At 41.5% G+C, this 21,992-nt stretch overlaps 1 protein-coding gene across 1 annotated transcript; it reads right to left on the bottom strand.

Moving 5' to 3' along the window:
* Window positions 1-6,629: 6,629 nt before the first annotated feature.
* si:dkey-7l6.3 (asparagine-rich zinc finger protein AZF1) lies at window positions 6,630-15,806 on the bottom strand. Its single transcript, XM_021615449.2, has 4 exons — window positions 15,236-15,806; window positions 10,071-10,186; window positions 9,045-9,171; window positions 6,630-8,562 (listed from the first exon to the last, which is right to left on the bottom strand). Exons 1-4 carry the CDS (start codon window positions 15,519-15,521, stop codon window positions 7,676-7,678), a joined length of 1,416 nt encoding a protein of 471 aa, XP_021471124.1. The 5' UTR covers window positions 15,522-15,806; the 3' UTR covers window positions 6,630-7,675.
* Window positions 15,807-21,992: the final 6,186 nt, after the last annotated feature.

Below are 21,992 nucleotides of genomic sequence, written 5' to 3'. Positions count from 1 at the left end.
ATTTAATTTGTGTAAGATCTTTCCTTCTTAATTAGGTGGTGTTGTGACAAGGTAGAGAAGATATACAGAAGATAGGGCTATCTGGTAAAAGACCAAGTCCAAATTATGGCAAGAACAGCTCAAATAAGCAAAGAGAAATGACACTCAATTACTTGAAGACATGAAGGTCAGTCAATCCGGAAAATGTCAAAAACTTGAACGTTTCTAAAAAGTGCAGTCGCAAAAATCATCAAGCGCTATGGTGAAACTGGCTCTCATGAGGACCTCCACAGGAAAGGAAGACCCAGAGTTACCTCTGCTGTAGAGGATAAGTTAATTAGAGTTGCCAGCCTCAGAAATGTTTGCCCAAATAAATGCGTCAGAGTTCAAGTAACAGACGCATCTCAACATCAACTGTTCAGAGGAGACTATGTGAATCAGGCCTTCGTGGTTAAATTGCTGCAAAGAAACCACCACTAAAGAAAACCGTAAGAAGAAGAGACTTGCTTTGGCCAAGAAACATGAGCAATGGACATTAGACAGGTGGAAATCTGTCCTTTGGTCAGATGAGTCCAAATTTGAGATTTTTGGTTCCAACCGCCGCATTTTTGTGAGACGCAGAGTAGGTGAATGGATGATCTCTGCATGTGTGGTTCCCACTGAGAAGGATGTGTGATAGTGTCACCAGCAAAGCAGACCCACACCATCAGTGATGTATTTAGAATTCAAGGCACACTTAACCAGCATGGCTACCACAGCATTCTGCAGCGGTACGCCATCCCATCTGGTTTGCGCTTAGTGGGACTATCATTTGTTTTTCAACAGGACAATGACCCAACACACCTCCAGGCTGTGTAAGGGCCATTTGACCAAGAAGGAGAGTGATGGAGTGCTGCATCAGATGACCTGGCCTCCACAATCACCCGACCTCAACCCAATTGAGATGGTTTGGGATGAGTTGGACCGCAAAGTGAAGGAAAAGCAGCCAACAAGCACTCAGCTTGTGGGAACTCCTTCAAGAATGTTGGAAAAGCATTCCAGGTGAAGCTGGTTGAGAGAATACAAAGAGTGTGCAAAGCTGTCAAGGAAAAGGGTGGCTACTTTGAAGAATACCAAAACATTTCCGCAGCATTAAAGGTCCCCAAGAACACTGTGGCCTCCATCATTCTTAAATGGAAGAAGATTGGAACCACAAACTCTTCCTAGGGCTGGCAGCCCAGCCAAACTGAGCAATATGGGTAGAAGGGCCTTGGTCAGGGAGGTGACCAAGAACCCGATGGTCACTGACAGAGCTCCAGAGTTTCTCTGAAGATGTGAGAACCTTCCAGAAGGACATCCATCTCTGCAGCACTCCACCAATCAGGCCTTTATGGTAGAAGCCACTCCTCAGTAAAAAGGCACAACAGCCCGTTTGGAGGAGTTTGCCAAAAGGCACCGAAAGACGCTCAGACTATAAGACACAAGATTCTCTGGCCTGATGAAAACAAGATTGAACTTTGGCCGGAATGCCAAGATTCACGTCTGGAGGAAACGTGGCACCATCCCTATGGTGGTGGCAGCATCATGCTGTGGGGATTTTTTTCAGCAGCAGGTACTGGGAGACTAGTAGGGAAATATGAACGGAGCAAAGTACAGAGAGATCCTTGATGAAAACCTGCTCCAGAGCACTCAGGACCTCAGACTGGGGCGAAGGTTCACCTTCCAACAGCAGAACGAACCTAACCACACAGCCAAGACAGCGCAGGAGTGGCTTTGGGACAAGTCTCTGAATGTCCTTGAGTGGCCCAGCCAGAGCCCGGACTTGAACATCTCTGGAGAGACCTGAAAATAGCTTGAGAGGATCTGCTGAGAAGAATGTGAGAAACTCCCCAAATACAGGTGTGCCAAGCTTGTAGCGTCATACCCAAGACGACTCAAGGCTGTAATCACCGCCAAAGGTACGTCAACAAAGTACTGGGTAAAGGGTCTGAATACTTATCTAAATGTGATATTTTAGTTTATTATATACAAACTAGGGATGCACAATATAATCAGTGAACATATCGGAATCGGACGATATTAGCTAAAAATGCCAACATCTGTATTGGCTGATGTCTAGTTTAACGCCGATGTTTAAAAACCAATGTCAAAAGGTACTGACAATACCTATATAATGTATACATGACAGGTACATGACATAATGACGCCACGTAAAATTTTGCACTACACGTGCAACACAGCATTCCTAACCTAGCCCACAATGTCTGCTGTGTGGATCGAGCAGTCAACAAGTCAAGCAGTCATTTGAAAGAGTAAGACAATTTCAGCGAGACAACTCAAAGGGAAATCCATTAAAGCCAAGATAATGAAAGTCATTGCTTTTGACAATCAACCGTTCTCTGTCGTGGGTGATGTTGGCTTTCGCCGACTGGTCGAGCAATGGTCCACACTACCAAGTGCGCTATTTTTCAGATGTTGCCCCACCGGAGTTACACAGTTACACACTTCTATTAGCTTCATGACATACATACTATAGAACGCCGTTTGGGTCTTTGCCTGTCCAAAAATATACAGTAGCACTGTCAAAGCTGTACAAAAGTCTTCAAACAAGCAAACACCAGCCACGAACGATGTGTTTACAATACCGCGTTGGTAATAAAGCATAATTTGTTAGAGCACAACTTCTGGTACCTAGCTAGCTCCAATACAACCAGCCTGAAAACACTGACCAGTAGAAACTGCAGTCATTTTCATTACTCTTAGCAATGATTTAGGAATCCTTGTAAGTACTAGCTGGGTTGCCACTTGTTGTTCGCCTATTGAAATTGAACTTCAGTTCATGAAAATAAATAGCTAGCCAGCTACTTAACCCTGTTGCCCAAAACTAACGTTATAAGCAGCCAGCTAGCTTCATCTGGCTAGTGAGGCTCGACCAGACCGGGTTATGTGTTGTGAAGCTAGCCACAATAAGGATTAGGCACAAATGTTACATTTGCAGTTTGGCCTCAAAATTAAAGTGTGTCATTGACTGATGCAAATTAAAACAAATATAGAATTATGCATATACTTTTATTTAAGGCTAACCGCAAAGTCCACTATTGTGGCTAATCCTTATTGTGGCTAGCTTCACATAGATGGGTCCGACAAACATAAATCAAATAAGAACTGTCTTATAAATTAGGGTTATTTTAGATGACACCTAGCTATATAGTTAGCTACTGAAACAGATGTCGTGTTACTTGACATGTGAAATGGTGTTATTTTACATGAATCTTTTTGACACGCAAAGACCCAAACAGCGTTCCATAGAAATCCTGGTTGAGAATGAAACGACTGAACAAATGAACAATGAAACAGCACAGCAAGTAAGTGAAAGAAATAGGTTTTGATGATGTTTTACTGGTAATGGGGACATTCACAAATGCCAACAAAATAATATTGTGTTCAGTGTGGTGTGTGTAACCTTTTAACTAGGTAAGTCAGTTAAGAACAAATTCTTATTTACAATGACAGCCCAATTGTGCGCCACCCTATGGGACTCCCAATCACGGCCGGATGTGATACAGCCTGGAATTGAACCAGGGACTGTAGTGACACCTCTTGCACTGAGATACAGTGCCTTAGACCGCTGTGTCCATGTGTGTGTGTTAACTATTTAACTGTACTAGAATGCTTAAAAGACTGCAAAAATGTAATATCCGTATTGTTTTTTTTTGCAAGGAAAATATCGGATATTGGCCAAAAATGTCATATCGGTGCGTCAATAATACAAACATTTCTGTAAAACAGTTTTTTCTTTGTCATTATGGGGTATTGTGTGTAGATTGATGAGAAAAAAAAACAATTTAATCCATTTTAGAATAAGGCTGTAATGTGGAAAAAGTCAAGGGGTCTGAATACTTTCAGAATGCACTGTAGCAACTGAAGGAGTTAAACATGGGAACTGACCTCTTCATCTTCAACTGACCTCTTCAATCTCCAGCGGTTATTGTTATGCCATTCCTTTTATGACCAGTGTTCTCCTGCTGTGACTGATTTGGATGGAGACCTTCACCTGGTGGGACTGCTTCTGTAACAACAGCTTGAGTTCTCGCTTTCCCATCGCTTCATTGGGAAATTATATGTCCTCATTTTCCTTTCTATTCGCAAAATTGCATAACCTTCATCAACAACTTCACAGATGTCAGCCACTGCTGCCTTGGTCAACACACCAAAGCAGGATGCAAACTGCTTGTGCAAAGCCTTGGAACTCCACATGGGTCCGGGTATCTGTTCATTTTCAGGGCTAGTCTGTTACAGTTTATTGTTTGACACTTTAAAATGTCAAATTATATTTGGGTGGTACTATGGATTTGGAAATGCCAATGTGTGAAGAATTTGTCCATCTGGAGAATAGTATGCCACAAACAATAGGAAAGGGGCGAAGAAAAGATACTGCCTGTACCCAAGTTTTAAAACAGCAGCCTTGGTGACAGCCTGTGTTCTCATCACACAAATATTGCAGGTGGAACCTCTGAAGCTACACAGGTAAGAACCAGATAAATGTGGTTAGGTTCTCTTTATTATACAGTGGCAAGAAAAAGTATGTGAACCATTTGGAATTACCTGGATTTCTGCATAAATTGGTCATCAAATTTGATCTAATCTTCATCTAAGTCCCAACAGACAAGCAGTGTGCTTAAACTAATAACACAAAGTATACATCATTTAAACATTCAGTGTAGGTTGGGAAAAGTATGTGAACCCCTACGCTAATGACTTCTCCAAAGGCTCATTGGAATCAGGAGTCAGCTAACCTGGAGTCCAATCAATGAGACGAGATTGGAGATGTTGGTTAGAGCTGCCCCGCCCTATAAAAAAACACTCACAAAATTTGAGTTTGCTATTCACCAGAATCATTGCCTGATATGGACCATGCCCCGAACAAAAGAGATCTCAGAAGACCTAAGATTAAGAATTGTTGACTTGCATAAAGCTGGAAAGGGTTACAAAAGTATCTCTAAAAGCCTTGATGTTCATCAGTCCACGGTAAGACAAATTGTCTATAAATGGAGAAAGTTCAGCACTGTTTTTACTCTCCCTAGGAGTGGCCGTCCTGCAAAGATGACTGCAAGGGCACAGCGCAGGATGCTCAATGAGGTTAAGAAGAATCCTAGAGTGTCAGCTAAAGACTTACAGAAATCTCTGACAAGTCTATGATACTTAAAACACTAAACAAGAATGGTGTTCATGGGAGGACACCACGGAAGAAGCTACTGCTGTCCAAAAAAAACATTGCTGCATGTCTGAAGTTTGCAAAAGTGCACCTGGATGTTCCACAGCGCTACTGGCAAAATACACTGTGGACAGATGAAACTACAGTTGAATTGTTTGGAAGGAACACACAACATGTGTGGAGAAAAAAAAAGGCACAGCACACAAACATCAAAACCTCATCCCAACTGTAAAGTATGATGGAGGGAGCATCATGGTTTGGGGCTGTTTTGTTGCCTCAGGGCCTGGACAGCTTGCTATCATCGACAGAAAAATTCAGGATGTAAGGTTCTGTCCGCCAATTGAAGCGCAACAGAAGTTGGGTGATGCAACAGGACAACGACCCAAAACACAGAACTGAATCAACAACAGAATGGCTTTAACAGAAGAAAATACACCTTCTGTCAGAGCCCAGTCAGTGTCCTGACCTCAACCAAATTGAGATGCTGTGGCATGACCTCAAGAGAGCAGTTCACACCAGACATCCCAAGAATATTGTTGAACTGAAACAGCTTTGTAAAGAGGAATGGTCCAAAATTCCTCCTGACTGTTGTGCAGGTCTGACCAGCAACTACAGAAAATGTTTGGTTGAGGTTATTGCTGCCAAAGGAGGGTCAACCAGTTATGAAATCCAAGGGTTCACATTTTTTACACCCTGCACCATGAATGTTTACACAGTGTTTTCAATAAAGACATGAAAACATATCATTGTTTGTGGGTTATTAGTTTAAGCAGACTTTGTCTATTGTTGTGACCTAGACGAAGATTAGATCAAATGTTATGACCAATTTATGCAGAAATCCAGGTATTTCCAAAAGGTTCACATACTTTTTCTTGCCACTGTATACAGGTCTTGTTTTTAAATTGTGAAGTATATTATGTGACAGTTATGTAAATGCATTATAAAAGGAACTCTGAATTTACAAAACAGATATTCATGAATATTAGAAATATATTGCAATGCACAAGTTCAACAATTGCCTGATGGTGAGCTAGAATTGACTTATTCCTGACTTTTTATATTGCATATGAACAATAATAAAACATTGTTCTGACTCACTAATTTCAGACATATTATTCACCTTCAATGTCAACACACTGCCAAACCCAAATATTGACAATCACGTACTAAATAAACAGGTAAATCAATACATTTAAAGAGGTTGAGTAAATTATAATTTTATCCACAAACATATCCACATTTCTATGATATGCAAATAGTTAGTGAATGGCATAACGTAGTTATTTTGTTAGATACTATACTTTTAGGGTTTAGCTGAAATTGTATTTTGTTCAAACTGCTGTTTGACAAATAAATATTCTCAGTCTTATCCATAATAATCTCATCATGTAGACTAGCATACTGTATCTGCGAGCTGTTGGCTAGAGCGCACGTGTCAAGACCAGAGTAGGCACATTTGCTATTTAATGCAACAGTTTGTTACAAAGCTATCGGTAGAGTTGAAAATGCAATGGAAACACATTGAACACATTTTATTCGGTACCTGAAAACTTAAACGGAAAAGTAAATTGTATGCACTACGTCATCAGGCACTGATTTGTATACGCAACAAGTCAGTTTGGTGAAAACAGACCACTGGTTGGAAAACGCGCATTTGTGTCATGCAGATTTTATAATTTTTGCATGAAAATCGCCAATTGGATGGAAACCTAGCTACTGACCCACAAAACGTCTTTGTAGATTCATGATAGTGTTATTAGACAAAACAATGAAAGTGAACTTCAAAACGTGATGTCGTTTAACTGGGAATTGCAGCTGTTGGCAAATAATGAATCTTCTAGCTTCTGAACTGACTCATCCTTTAAATAAACTTTCCTACTGTCTGTATTATAAAAATGTAAGTTTACTGGGAGAACACATTTTCTCTTACAGTTCTGGCCTGACATGAGTCATCTTCTTGCAAGTACACTAATAATGTTATACTGTTACATATAGTTACAGCCCTTTGTAAAGCACAGCTTTTTTGAGAATTTCCATAGTAGGATATGATGCATTAGGCAATGCACTCTATAGTTCTTATTAAGACTTTATGTATGCTATATTAAGCCTTTATGAATTGTGGTAAATTTAAAGTGTGACCATTATCGTAACAACTTATATGGAAGGACTGTTCCATTTTCAAAATACATTCCAGTGGTAATAATGTCTCATCAAATAGCTTTGTTTCATTGGGTTAAATATTATCAATTGTATCATTTCAAAGGCAATTAAATGGAAGAAAAATTGAAATTAGAGCATCGCAATGTTAGACCACGTTTTTCACCTCCACCATTCTTGCGGAGTTCATCCATGAAAACATATCATGAGTGTGAAAATACAAAATAGCCTTTTCTTCATGACTAATGTTCAAACTTAGATGTCAAACAGTGCCACGGTTCTGGTCTAATGCTTCTAAAAATGTTAGGCATAACTGTTCGTGGAGCTCTCAACTAGCCTTACACCTCACAGATTAGGGTGGTTTTTCTGTTGGTGTAACCTCAAATTCTGTTTCCCTGCAAACCTTTTACCACACTGCTCGCAGGCAAATGGCCGCTCTCCGGTGTGTACGCTCTGATGCGTTTTCAGATGGCCAGACTGGGTGAACCTCTTCCCGCACTGGGTGCAGCTGTATGGTCTCTCTCCTGTGTGAACCCGTAGGTGTGTCTCCAGATTTCGCGACGATGTAAAACACTTGCTGCAGAAGGTGCAAATAAAACGCTTGCTGTCTCTGCTGTCATACTTGGCTGCAGCGTGAAGTCCGGCGGCAGTCATTTGATAATGGGCAGAGCTCAAGTCTGCAACCTTGTCAAGCAGCAATTCCCTGCGGTCCGGTTTCAGGTATTTCCCGTCCTGCATGGAAACCATTCCCAGCATATCCTGGTTGCTCCATGAAGAACACATATCCAGTTCCACGTCGTAGGGTAGAGAGCTGACCATGGAAACTTCTCTTTTCATTTCGAAATTCCCAGCGAGAGAATTTGGACTACTGTCTGGTTCAAAGGGAAACCGTTTCCCTGTCGGGTGAGTAGAGGGGACGGTGTCGGTTTCTGAAGGGAAATCATAAACGGATTCCACTGTCTCCATTTCATTATTCCCTCCCGGTGGACTGGACCCAGACTCACTGGGTGTCTCATGCAGCGTGTAGTTAAGGCTCAGGGGGTTCCATCTTCCGGCCGTGAATTTAGAACGCAAAAACTGGGGAGTCCTCTGAGAACTCTCATTCCCCTGCTCGGATCGGTGGCCACTATCCTCTCCACTTCTGTCCCACTCCCTCGTAGTTATGGTGGAGGAGGTTGTTCTGGATGGCCCTTCTTCACCGTCATCCACTTCACCATACGACGCCGCAGTACCTTAGGGAAGAGATTGGAGCAAATAGGCATGTCAAACACAGCAATGTACCTGTGTTTCCATTGTTTTGTAAGGGGAGAAGTAGGAGATGTGGCTGGCAACAGGGTGGGGGTACATATTGCCCTACACAAGCAATAATAATGTAGATAAAGCTTTTTCCTATGTCTCAAAAACATTTAAAATTGGGTTGTAGTAGCTCAGCCATCTACATCTGTCAGGGAGACGCAGTCGAACCAGTTTGGGCCACAACGCTCACGACAAATGACTGTCAGCATTGATGCGGGGAGCAATATTGCCAGTGATGGGGGAAATTGTGTAGGCCTACACTTACTTTTGTGTGTGATAATGTTAGGAGTGTGATTCAACTAAGTTCACTTTACCACTTGACATCGGGGAGAGAAAAGCAGTTGACATAACAGACAGAATTTGCAACGTCCATGCAATTCCACCTGGCTAACAATTAATGTGTACACCTTTCACTTACCCTTCTCACTGAATAGCAGAACATCCTGTGTGTCATTACTACTATCCAAGTCCCCACCCAGCTTCTCCTCCTTGATTAAGACTATGTCAGGTCCGATCTTCTCCTCTTCAGTTACCTGCAAAACCACCTGATATGGCGAGAGAGCATATTTAATTGAAAATACAGGAAGATGCAGGGTTTGCAGAATGAGTTGTGGAGGCAGCAAAATGGGGGCCATGTACTGTAAGTCATGATTAAAAGGTAAAAGACATTAATACCATAACATTTTTGTACAGACCAGGGGTTGCATATGGTTTCAATCCACACTGAAATGACTAAAACCCAATAAAATTTAACTATATTAATAATCTCTTCACTCTGTCCAACTTGCTAACAATTACCAAAATAAATGTTAGGTCAGGGAGGATTGAAAATTCTGAAAACAATGGATAGAGGACTAGCACATTTTGAAGGAAATATAAACACATTTTCAGTGCGTTCCTCCAGAGCTCCCAAGTGGCGCAGTGGTCTAAGGCACTGCATCTCAGTGCTAGAAGCATCACTACAGACACCCTGGTTTGAATCAAGGCGGTATCACAATCGGCCATGATTGGGAGTCCCATAGGGCAGAACACAATTGGCCCAGCGTCGTCCGGGTTTGGCTGGTGTAGGCCGTCATTGTAAAATAAGAATTTGTTCTTAACTGACTTGCCTAGTTAAATAAATAGAAAAAAATAAAAATAAATTGTAGACTGATTGCAGCCTGCAGGGCAAAATTAGTTTGACACCCCTGGTATAGACATTGTGATTTCACCAGTAGAGACCATTACTTCCTAATGGAAAATGTCTCAAGACACTCAATGTAATGGAACCACCAAGTAATGGTGGCAGTGGAAACCATTAGACTGCGGTCTAGTGGTCACTGATGTTTTTTTAAGTTGGGCTCTCAACAGGATTTATCATCAATAAAACATGGATGGCAAAACAGAACATGAGAAAGCCATAAACCAGCTCTAATAAAGCTTCATGTAGATTTTTTTCTATTACCTCTTTATTTTCAGACTGTTCTGTGGCTTCCCGAACAGCTGTGATCTTTCCAGCTCTTCTTAGATTTTCATTTGACTGCTTGGTACAGGCAGCCCTTCCAGATGAAGAGGAATGTTCTAGGACAAAGTGAGAAGTAGGCCTGATAACTAAGTAAGCTACAATATTGTAATGAAGACAGTATGTGCCATCAATGAATCACACATGATGGACAAGACCATCAAAACACAAACACACATGACCAAAAATTTGAGGACACCTGCTCGTCTCATTCCAAAATCATGGGCATTAATATGGAGTTGGTCCCCCCTTAGCTTCTATAACAGCCTCCACTCTTGTGGGAAGGCTTTCACTAGATGTTAGAACATTGCTGCAGGGACTTGCTTCCATTCAGCCACACAAGCATTAGTGAGGTTGGGCACTGATGTTGGGCGATTAGGCCTGGCTCGCAGTCGGTGTTCCAATTCATCCCAAAACAGTTCGATGGAGTTGAGGTCAGGACTTTGTGCAGGCCAGTCAAGTTCTTCCACTCCAACTGAGCACGGGGGCACAAAGTTGGAAGCACAGAAACGTCTAGAATGTCATGCAATGTATGCTGTAGCATTAAGATTTCCCTTCACTGGAACTAAGGGGCCTAGCCGGAACAATGAAAAACAGCCCCAGACCATTATTCCTCCTCCACCAAACTTTACAGTTGGCACTATACATTGGGGAAGGTAGCTTTCTTCTGGCATCTGCCAAACCCAGGTTTGTCTGCCGGACTGCCAGATGGAGCATGATTCATCACTCCATAGAACGCATTTCCAGTGCTCCAGAGTCCAATGGCGACGAGGTTTACACCACTCCAGCAGACACTTGGCATTGCGCATGGTGATCTTAGGCTTGTGTGTGACTGCTCTGCCATGGAAACCGATTTCATGAAGCTCCCAACAAACAGTTCTGCTGACGTTGCTTCCAGAGGCAGTTTGGAACTTGGTAGTGAGTTGCAACCGAGGACACACAATTTTTTTGCTCTACGCGCTTCAGCAGTTCCGTTCTGTGAACTTGTGTGGCCTACCACTTCACAGCTGAGCCGTTGTTGCTCCTAGACGTTTCTACTTCACAATAACAGCACTTACAGTTGACTGGGGCAGCTCGAACAGGGCAGAAATTTGACGAACTGACTTGTTGGAAAGTTAAAATCCTATGATGGTGACACATTGGAAGTCACTTTGCGCTTCAGTAAGGCCATTCTACTGCCGATGTTTGTCTATGGAGATTGTATGGCTGTGTGCTCGACTTTATACACCTGTCAGCAATGGGTGTGGCTGAAATAGCCGAATCCACTAATTTGAAGGGGTGTGCACATATATTAGTTTGGTTGTTTTTGAAAGCACATTTTTTGTCTATTAAGATCACATCAAATTGATCAGAATTACAGTGTAGACATTGTTAATGTTGTAAATGACTATTGTATCTGGAAACAAGATTTTTAACGGAATATCTACATAGGCACACAGAGGCCCATTATCAGCAACCATCACACATGTGTTCCAATGGCACGTTGTGTAAGCTAATCCAAGTTTATAATTTAAAAGGCTAATTGATAAATAGAAAACCCTTTTGAAATTGTGTTAGCACAGGTTTCTCTTTATTTTTAATATTCTCTACATTGTAGAATAATAGTAAATACATCAAAACTATGAAATATAGCATATGGAATCATGTAGTAACCAAAAAAGTATTAAACATATCAAAATATATTTCACATTTGAGATTTCTCAAAGTTGCCACCCTTTGCCTTGATGACAGCTTTGCACCCTCTTGGCATTCTCTTAACCAGCTTCACCTGGAAAGCTTTTCCAACAGTCTTGAAGGAGTTCCCACATATGCTGGGCACTTTTACTTCACTCTGCGGTCAAACTCATCCCAAACCATCTCAATTGGGTTGAGGTGTGATTATGTAGGCCAGGTAACCTGATGCAGCAACATCCCTCTCCTTATTGGTCAAATAGCCCTTACACAGCCTGGATGTGTGTTGGGTCATTGTCACGTTGAAAAACAAATGATAGTCCCACTAAGCGCAAACCAGATGGGATGGCATTTATTTGAGCTGTTCTTGCCATAATATGGACTTGGTCTTTTACCAAATAGGACTATCTTCTGTATACCACCCCTACCTTGTTGCAACACAACTAATTGGCTCAAACACATTAAGGAAAGAAATTCCACAAATTAACTTTTAACAAGGCACACCTGTTAATTTAAATGCATTACACCTCATGAAGCTGGTTGAGAGAATGCCAAGCGTCTTAAATTGTCCCCCCCCTTATCAATATATACACAATACCCCCATGATGATAGCAAAGGGTCTGAATACTTAAGTACATAAGGTATTTCAGAATTTTTTTAAATTATACATTTGCATAAATGTCTAATGACCTGTTTTATCTTTGTCATTATAGGGTATTGTAGTTAACTAATGCACTTTTGTACATTGCGCTGTAACGTACAATTTACCTTATTTTAGTGCCCTAAAAACATAATATGAATACCATTGTAAAGCACAATTTCTCCCCTTTCCAGCAAAATCCAAGACGAGACCTTCATGCTGCCCGTCTTTGCATGATTGAAGGAGGCAATGAGCGTCTTTTTAAAAATGGCAGGTGGGGAAGCGATACCTACTGCGTGATAGTGAAAGGGGGAGATCAGCCGTGTGGGGAAACAGCTTTTTTCACCCAATCTGTCCAACTCATCACCTCTAAAATGTAAATAAAACACTATAAAGAGTTTATATTAAGTGTCATTACATATCTACTTAAAGGTTTGTGTCGAATTATAAATCGGGTTTTTAGGGCGGCGCTACAGTTATCTTCAGAAGTAAACAGCGGCTGTGGCGGCTTTTGAGTCTTGATGGCTTGCAGTGACAACGCAAAAAATGCATGCATTCAGTTGTACAATTGACTAGGTATCCCCGTTACCCTGTCCCTTTCTTGTTTTTAATTTGTGAGAGAAGCGCTACACCTGGTGGAGAGGCTGTACAACACAGAATGAGTCGCATTATGCGCGCTGTACGTTACGTCATGACACATCACAATTTAACGTACAGCTTCAGAGGGGTCCGTTTTTTCAACTCTTCTCCAATACTATCGGGTTATTACCATGTCAATCAATGCTTGAACAGAAACGTAGTTCACACCCCGGATTTTGAAGCTAACACAGTCACTACAGTCCATTAGTTTTCATTGCAGCCTCGTTTGTGCAAATTTGTGCGTAATGGGGTTAGTCAACAGTAGATTGATATACATTGGGACAGTTAAATTGCACTTCAGAACGATTCTGGGACAGTGATGAAAAAAGTTAGTTTGGAGCCCTGTATGTAGCAAGCTAGCTACCTAACATTGCCCAAAAATCTGAAGTCAGAGGATAAACAGTCTCCTGCAGGTGAGGACAGAGAGGAACTGATTAACTCTATTACTGACTATCAAATTATAAAAGTTGATTAATTGATCAAACAAGCAAGATTTCTGACTCTCACAGACCCGTAACTTCTTTAAGAGGCTCCTCTGTCCTCCACTCATTACCTGTATTAATGGCACCTGTTTGAACTTGTTATCAGTATAAAAGACACCTGTCCACAACCTCAAACAGTCACACTCCAAACTCCACTATGGCCAAGACCAAAGAGCTGTCAAAGGACACCAGAAACAAAATTGTAGACCTCACCAGGCTGGGAAGACTGAATCTGCAATAGGTAAGCAGCTTGGTTTGAAGACATCAACTGTGGGAGCAATTATTAGGAAATGGAAGACATACAAGACCACTGATAATCTTCCTCAATCTGGGGCTCCAGGCAAGATCTCACCCCGTGGGGTCAAAATGATCACAAGAACGGTGAGCAAAAATCCCAGAACCACACGGGGGGACCTAGTGAATGACCTGCAGAGAGCTGGGACCAAAGTAACAAATCCTACCATCAGTAACACACTACGCTGCCAGGGACTCAAATCCTGCAGTGCCAGACGTGTCCCCCTGCTTAAGCCAGTACATGGCCAGGCCCATCTGAAGTTTGCTAGAGAGCATTTGGATGATCCAGAAGAAGATTGGGAGAATGTCATATGGTCAGATGAAACCAAAATATAACTTTTTGGTAAAAACATTTGAAGATGAAGATGAAACGTGGCTGGATCTTTCAGCATGACAATGATCCCAAACACACCGCCCGGACAACGAAGGAGTGGCTTCGTAAGAAGCATTTCAAGGTCCTGGAGTGGCCTAGCCAGTCTCCAGATCTCAACCCCATAGAAAATCTTTGGAGGGAGTTGAAAGTCCATGTTGCCCAGCAACAGCCCCAAAACATCACTGCTCTAGAGAAGATATGCATGGAGGAATGGGCCAAAATACCAGCAACAGTGTGTGAAAACCTTGTGAAGACTTACAGAAAACATTTGACCTCTGTCATTGCCAACAAATGGTATATAACAAAGTATTGAGATAAGTATTTGGTCAGAAACCAAAGTTTATTTTCCACCATAATTTGCAAATAAATTAATTTAAAAATCCTACAATGTGATTTTCTGGAATTGTCTTTCTCATTTTGTCTGTCATAGTTGAAGTGTACCTATGATGAAAATTACAGGCCTCTCATCTTTAAGTAGGAGAACTTGCACAATTGGTGGCTGACTAAATACTTTTTTGCCCCACTATCTTCTCTTTCCATCTTAAGAGGGATAGATGACTGGGACGTCAGGAATTACATTTTTTTATGAAATGCAAACGGTTGGGGCTTTTTGATTTACATACATATTTACATTTACATACATTACAGCAACGTGACTTGTATTATTACTATTTCACAATGTTTAGCATTGTGTTATTTTACAATGTTTTCTGTGGGGGAAAAAAACATACATATTACCATTCACTATCAATCACTTCTATGGTTCAGATTAAAATAATTTGGTATGATGAACCAATAACGAAGGGAGAAATGCTGAGAACAAGGTAAAGCAAGTTTACCAGTTGTATTTAGATTGTCATTATGGAGACACCTATTGGAATAATGTGGCAACTCCTCTTAGCTGCGAAAAACATTTTGGGGTTAAGTTTTCAGGCTTTGCAGGCATGTTAATTTCAGATATAGCTGGCCACACACACATACATACATACATACATACATACATACATACCGGCATTGAGGGAATCAATGTTAGCTTGGTGGTTTGTTTCTGCCATATTCCCTCTCTGCCCACGCGCAATGATGGTCTCGATCAACTCGAGTTTCCTTCTCAATGCCTCATTCTCTTTGTGGCTTCGAGAGATTTCCAATTGTAAAACAGCATAGCTGTCATCTACGAGCTCGCAGATATCTGCCACCGCCGCTTTGGTCAATGCATCCATGATGGACGACAGTTGTGTATGAAAAGCTCTGTAGTTGGTCATTGTGTTAGGTAGAAATTGGCGCACAGCTAGCATCTTCTCCGGTGACCATAGGTGTTCTCCCGTGGAAATATGGTGTAAACAGCCTCTTCGAGTTTAATCAAAAACGCAGATTAGTGAATATAGCAAGTGCTGGTCGTAGATAATTGAGCTAGCTATCTAACAAGTTGTCCTCCTGAACCGCAACAAATAAAATAGATTTTCCGTTTTTTTTTCCTTCTTCTGTGGTTTTGTTGGCGTTAACAAACTTTCAAAATAAAAGCCTCTATGAAATTCGCCAGCCAGAGAGGGTAAGCATCGAAGGGCACGGCAGTAGCGATTTTAGCATGTAAATCTTGTTGGCGCAAACTCCCCCAAAAAATGTATATGCCTGCCAGCAAAGCCACTAAACAACACAACACAACACTAAACAATATATTAATTGCACTATAACGGCGACAAGCAGTGCCCACAAACTGTCCGGGCCTACATAAAGCTGTCCCAACAGCAGGGCTCTCTTTTCAGCACCATGGAGTGAATCCTTACCACTGCTACACCTGGCTATCAGCGGAGCCTTGTCTGGCAGCAAAACAATAAATTCAGCCTCGCTTACTGCCTTAAAAAAAAACATAGCTGATATAGCTGACTTGATTAAACAAATGTAGTTTCTACTGACAATTGAGATTTACAAACTATGCCATTAGAGAACGATGAGTGGATAAGAGGCATTCCGTAATTTTGATTAAGACATTAATGAGCGAGCTAAGACAGACTTAGTCAATATAGTGTTCAGCACTTTTAAATTGTACAGTGACATAATTCAGAACATGGGCTGCTCTTACAGTATTTTCCCTGTACACCAAGTCAGAACCGTAGGATAAATAAAGGGGCCATATAAGCAGACATTGAAAGCTCTTAATATTAGATGATGACATTTCTCAAAAACAGCTATATGTGCACCGCCGAGTCAGAACAGTAATGATAGGCGAAATTAAGAGGTGAAAATAGATCAAATTATTAGGGTGAGGCATATGGGCTACTAACATCTTATTACACAACATACACTTAGTATTACTTTCTTAGCTACAGTATACATATCTCCCTAGCATATTACATAATTTATGCAGCAGCATATAAGACTTTTTTGGACTCACCTTGTTGTGATGTGCTCACTTGAACAGGAAGGTGGCGCGGCCGTCCTTCATGGGCAAATTTTGTCATCAGAGAAAGATTTACAATGCCGAGTTGGATGACCGTTCAAATGTATTTTCCTAGTCTGAGCTCGTTTATTCCCGACTTCCCAGTTGCAATGCTTGCAGTTAGCCACTGTCACCGGTTCCTTCCAAATCACTCGTTGTGTAATGTTTATGTCCAATGGCTGATGAGCACCGATACGTTTTATCTATAATTTATCTTCACTATTTCTCTTCATATGACAAGGATTAAAAAGGATTTGCCAGTATATTGTCGACTTGATTCATGGTGATGACTGCTAGCTAAGACTTTGAAAGTAATATGTTGACATGATCAGTCCAATCAAAGCTACTGTACATATAACGCGATTTTACATCATTTTATCTGTGGCCAATGACCTTGAGCCTTCCTGGAAGGGCACATTTAATATAACTCTATGGCAGGACCCAAAGGGTTGACATTTTGGATGTCTACCCTTACTAAGGACATAGACTTGGCGATGACGTAGTGTCCCCATGAGTGACAGAACACTGAGCCAATCACAGCGCAATGCTCCTATTTTCTGCAGGCTCGCCACACCACCACAGAAAGCACTGAGCTAGGCTGAAACACCTGCATTTTGGATCTGCCTTACTCAAGAAAACAAAAAGAAGACCATGTTTGTGCACGGTTTTATTAACTTAATGATATACAGTGCCTTGCGAAAGTATTCGGCCCCCTTGAACTTTGCGACCTTTTGCCACATTTCAGGCTTCAAACATAAAGATATAAAACTGTATTTTTTTGTGAAGAATCAACAACAAGTGGGACACAATCATGAAGTGGAACGACATTTATTGGATATTTCAAACTTTTTTAACAAATCAAAAACTGAAAAATTGGGCGTGCAAAATTATTCAGCCCCCTTAAGTTAATACTTTGTAGCGCCACCTTTTGCTACGATTACAGCTGTAAGTCGCTTGGGGTATGTCTCTATCAGTTTTGCACATCGAGAGACTGAATTTTTTTCCCATTCCTCCTTGCAAAACAGCTCGAGCTCAGTGAGGTTGGATGGAGAGCATTTGTGAACAGCAGTTTTCAGTTCTGAAACCATTCCATTGTAGATTTTGCTTTATGTTTTGGATCATTGTCTTGTTGGAAGACAAATCTCCGTCCCAGTTTTCAGGTCTTTTGCAGACTCCATCAGGTTTTCTTCCAGAATGGTCCTGTATTTGGCTCCATCCATCTTCCCATCAATTTTAACCATCTTCCCTGTCCCTGCTGAAGAAAAGCAGGCCCAAACCATGATGCTGCCACCACCATGTTTGACAGTGGGGATGGTGTGTTCAGCTGTGTTGCTTTTACGCCAAACATAACGTTTTGCATTGTTGCCAAAAAGTTCAATTTTGGTTTCATCTGACCAGAGCACCTTCTTCCACATGTTTGGTGTGTCTCCCAGGTGGCTTGTGGCAAACTTTAAACTACACTTTTTATGGATATCTTTAAAGGCCAGATTTGTGCAATATACAACTGATTGTTGTCCTATGGACAGAGTCTCCCACCTCAGCTGTAGAGCTCTGCAGTTCATCCAGAGTGATCATGGGCCTCTTGGCTGCATCTCTGATCAGTCTTCTCCTTGTATGAGCTGAAAGTTTAGAGGGACGGCCAGGTCTTGGTAGATTTGCAGTGGTCTGATACTCCTTCCATTTCAATAGTATCGCTTGCACAGTGCTCCTTGGGATGTTTAAAGCTTGGGAAATATTTTTGTATCCAAATCTGGCTTTAAACTTCTTCACAACAGTATCTCGGACCTGCCTGGTGTGTTCCTTGTTCTTCATGATGCTCTCTGCGCTTTTAACGGACCTCTGAGACTATCACAGTGCAGGTGCATTTATACGGAGACTTGATTACACACAGGTGGATTGTAATTTATCATCATTAGTCATTTAGGTCAACATTGGATCATTCAGAGATCCTCACTGAACTTCTGGATAGAGTATGCTGCACTGAAAGTAAAGGGGCTGAATAATTTTGCACGCCCAATTTTTGTTAAAAAAGTTTGAAATATCCAATAAATGTCGTTCCACTTCATGATTGTGTCCCACTTGTTGTTGATTCTTCACAAAAAAAATACAGTTTTATATCTTTATGTTTGAAGCCTGAAATGTGGCAAAAGGTCGCAAAGTTCAAGGGGGCCGAATACTTTCGCAAGGCACTGTATATATATTATTTAACATTGTTTGCAAATTGATATGTGACTCGTATTAATGCCAAAATATCATGCAAAACAGGCAAGCCCCTACTGCCCTGAATGACGGGTCGCCACTGGGCACGGATGTTATTATTTTAATTGCAACAAAACACAAAACATATCAATACAAAAAAGCATTATTAGGTGGACCCTTGTTCAACAGGCAGTGATATAAAGGGTAAAATACCATATAATAAATCTGATTTTAGTAGGCCACATTCCAATATTAAATTTCACAGGATGACAGAAACCCAGTTATCAATAATGGTTGAGTGCCGTGCGACAGCTTTTTGCCCTTTGGCCTCATTCACGGCCACTTTCTCAAGCGGCAGCCGTGCTCCTGCTGTTCACGTGCCGTTTCCTCACACAGCCCACCTGCCATTCTCCAGACCGACGACACTTACAGACACTTTTTCATCTTGAAGCCATCGGTTTTCCTACTAACTGTTGCCACTTATTTGTATATATTGATAGATTTTAGTATTTAAGATACATTGGAAGCTATTTGAAAAACATATGTGGAATAGTACTGTAAATGATTATGTGTGTGCTAAATATATCAGATATCAAGGGCCAGTCCTGGTCACCTGGATCCACTGGTAACGACAAATCAAATCCAAATCCAGTCAAATCAAATGTTATTATCATATACTTGCAGGCTTCTCACACAGTGTGACAAAAGTGACATAGTAATCAAATAAGTAACATAGGAAAGCATTGAAATATATAACAAAGTAATATGCAGATAAAAGAAAATAAGATTTAAATGAAAATAAGATTTAAAAATTGCCTGTAGGGTTATAGTATGGACATTGTTTGCCCATGTGCATAGTGAGTGGAATATGGTACAGTGCAGTAGCAGCATATAATTATATGAAAGTATATACATTAGTACTGCAGTAAGGTGACATAACTATTTCATTGGTCCGGTAGACAAAGGTAATTTCAGTGTGTACAGAATATAAATAAATGGTAAGTGTGTGGTAAGGTGCAGTAGTCAGCCCAGGGTTCAGCTGTTGGAACAGTCTCGTGGCTTGCAGGTTGAAGCTGGCTTTGAGACAGATGGTCTGAGACTTGATGTTGACCCTCACTGCAGCGGATCCCTCTCCGACGTGCGCCACCGCTTCCCACATTCACAATCAGAGGCCCCTTTCATGTAACGGGTGACCTAAATCTGGACCCCCTCATCCGTGGCATCCCTGGTTGGAGCATTCTTCCGAATGGAAAGGAAAGAACATTGAGTTACATTTGAATTGCTCATGGTCTTACACATGAGTTTAAGAATTTACTTAAAAATAGAGAAAACAAGTGTTACACATTTAATAACATTAATTCTTACTGTGAAGAATGGTCTTCAGAAACAAATCTCTGAAACAGGTCTTATACCCTGCCCCAGTCCAGGTTGTGGCGATGGCAAGACGGTTTGACAGAATGCAAGGGGGGGCTAGCATGTTGGAGTGAACAGCTGTGTTTGAGAGAGGCTCCGCAACGTTTTATGAAACAGCCTAACTTAACCTACTTTACTGCACCATAAGTCTTTTTTTAATTCAATAGTATACTTTTTATGACAACATGTTGGGTTGTAAGCGACTAAAGGCCTCCTCCCTACCGCACAATGAGACAGCCATAGCGGAAGGCACATGTAATAACGTGAAACTTTCAGAACTTACCCTTGCTCTGGGAGAATTACGTGTTGCTATAGCTGAGGATTTCAAGGCTGCTATTGCTAAACTGGATGCCAAAATCATGAACGCTAACCGAACGGTTGCTTCGCAGGGCCAGAGTATTGTGGATGTTGAGAAGGCTGCTGAATTCAACGCTGGTAGGCTTGATGAGTTAGAGAAGCTATGGACATCTTTTCAGGAGAGTGTGCAGAGGCTTTCCGTGAAAGTGGTCGACTTAGAGGGCCGGTCTAGACATCTTAACCTTCGCATTGTTGGTCTAGCAGAGGGTGGACGCTGGATCTCGCCATACCAACTTCTTGCCTGTTTGATTGGCTTGCCAGGTCTGATCATTGACACTTTCGAATGAATGTCCTTATATTGACCCCTTTTTGTTTTATTTTGTTAGTTATTTGTTTATATATTTGTACTTTTTTTTTTTCGGAGGTCCGGGCATGTATGTGTTCATACATGCCCGGTTTCCATTGGAGTCCAGTTCCATTTCCGATCACAACTTGCAGACTTGTTTACATGTTGCTGTGCGTTTTGTTGCCAACCTTACTTTGCTACCTGACAACTTTACAGTTTTTACTTTTTAATTACCGTTTATAATTTTAGTTTTTCCCTCATTCAACTTTTTTTCATTCAACTTTTTCACTCCGGACGCTTTATCTGGACATGGTTCGTCAGGACCTCCAACAGCCGAAGCTAAGTAGTAACATTAACATGATGCCTTCTAATTGCAGTCGCTGTACTCATAATATACAGGAGAACGATCGCCTTACGGCGAGGATAGACCAGCTTCAGAAGCAATCGTTAGGCAAGGGTCATTTCAGTGTAGGAAAGGATGAAACAGCGTCTGTGCCACCAGTAAGTACAGATAGTAACGTTAGTATAAATCCCCTCGCACGGTCCACGCAGCCGGACAACTTTCTCATGGTTTCTGGAGGGAAATGCTGTAGGAATGCTCAACCGGTGTCGCTCATTCAGCCGCAAGAAATTTTCAACCGGTTTTCCCCATTAAGCAGCGAGTCAGAGTCTGAGGCAGAGCCTTCTCCTGTCTCTACTCCTCCCGTTACGGGGTCTGAGACGCCGATGCTTCCCACCATTAGCTCTGACAAATTGAAAACCCTAGTCATTGGCGACTCCATTACCCGCAGTATTAGACTTAAAACGAATCATCCAGCGATCATACACTATTTACCAGCGGCAGGGCTACCGACGTTAAGGCTAATCTGAAGATGGTGCTGGCTAAAGCTAAAACTGGCAAGTGGAGAGAGTATAGAGATATTGTTATCCATGTCAGCACCAACGATGTTAGGATGAAACAGTCAAGAGGTCACCAAGCGCAACATAGCAGGGCTCTAACTCCACTAGCTCCACAATGAAATAGGGTGCAGGCCAGGCAGCAGGCTGTTAGCCAGCCTGCCAGCTTAGTGGAGT

This window comes from Oncorhynchus mykiss, chromosome 9, assembly GCF_013265735.2.
Source record: "Oncorhynchus mykiss isolate Arlee chromosome 9, USDA_OmykA_1.1, whole genome shotgun sequence".
In the NCBI taxonomy this organism is placed as follows: Eukaryota; Metazoa; Chordata; class Actinopteri; order Salmoniformes; family Salmonidae; genus Oncorhynchus; species Oncorhynchus mykiss.
This window is presented reverse-complemented; position numbering and strand designations above follow the sequence as displayed.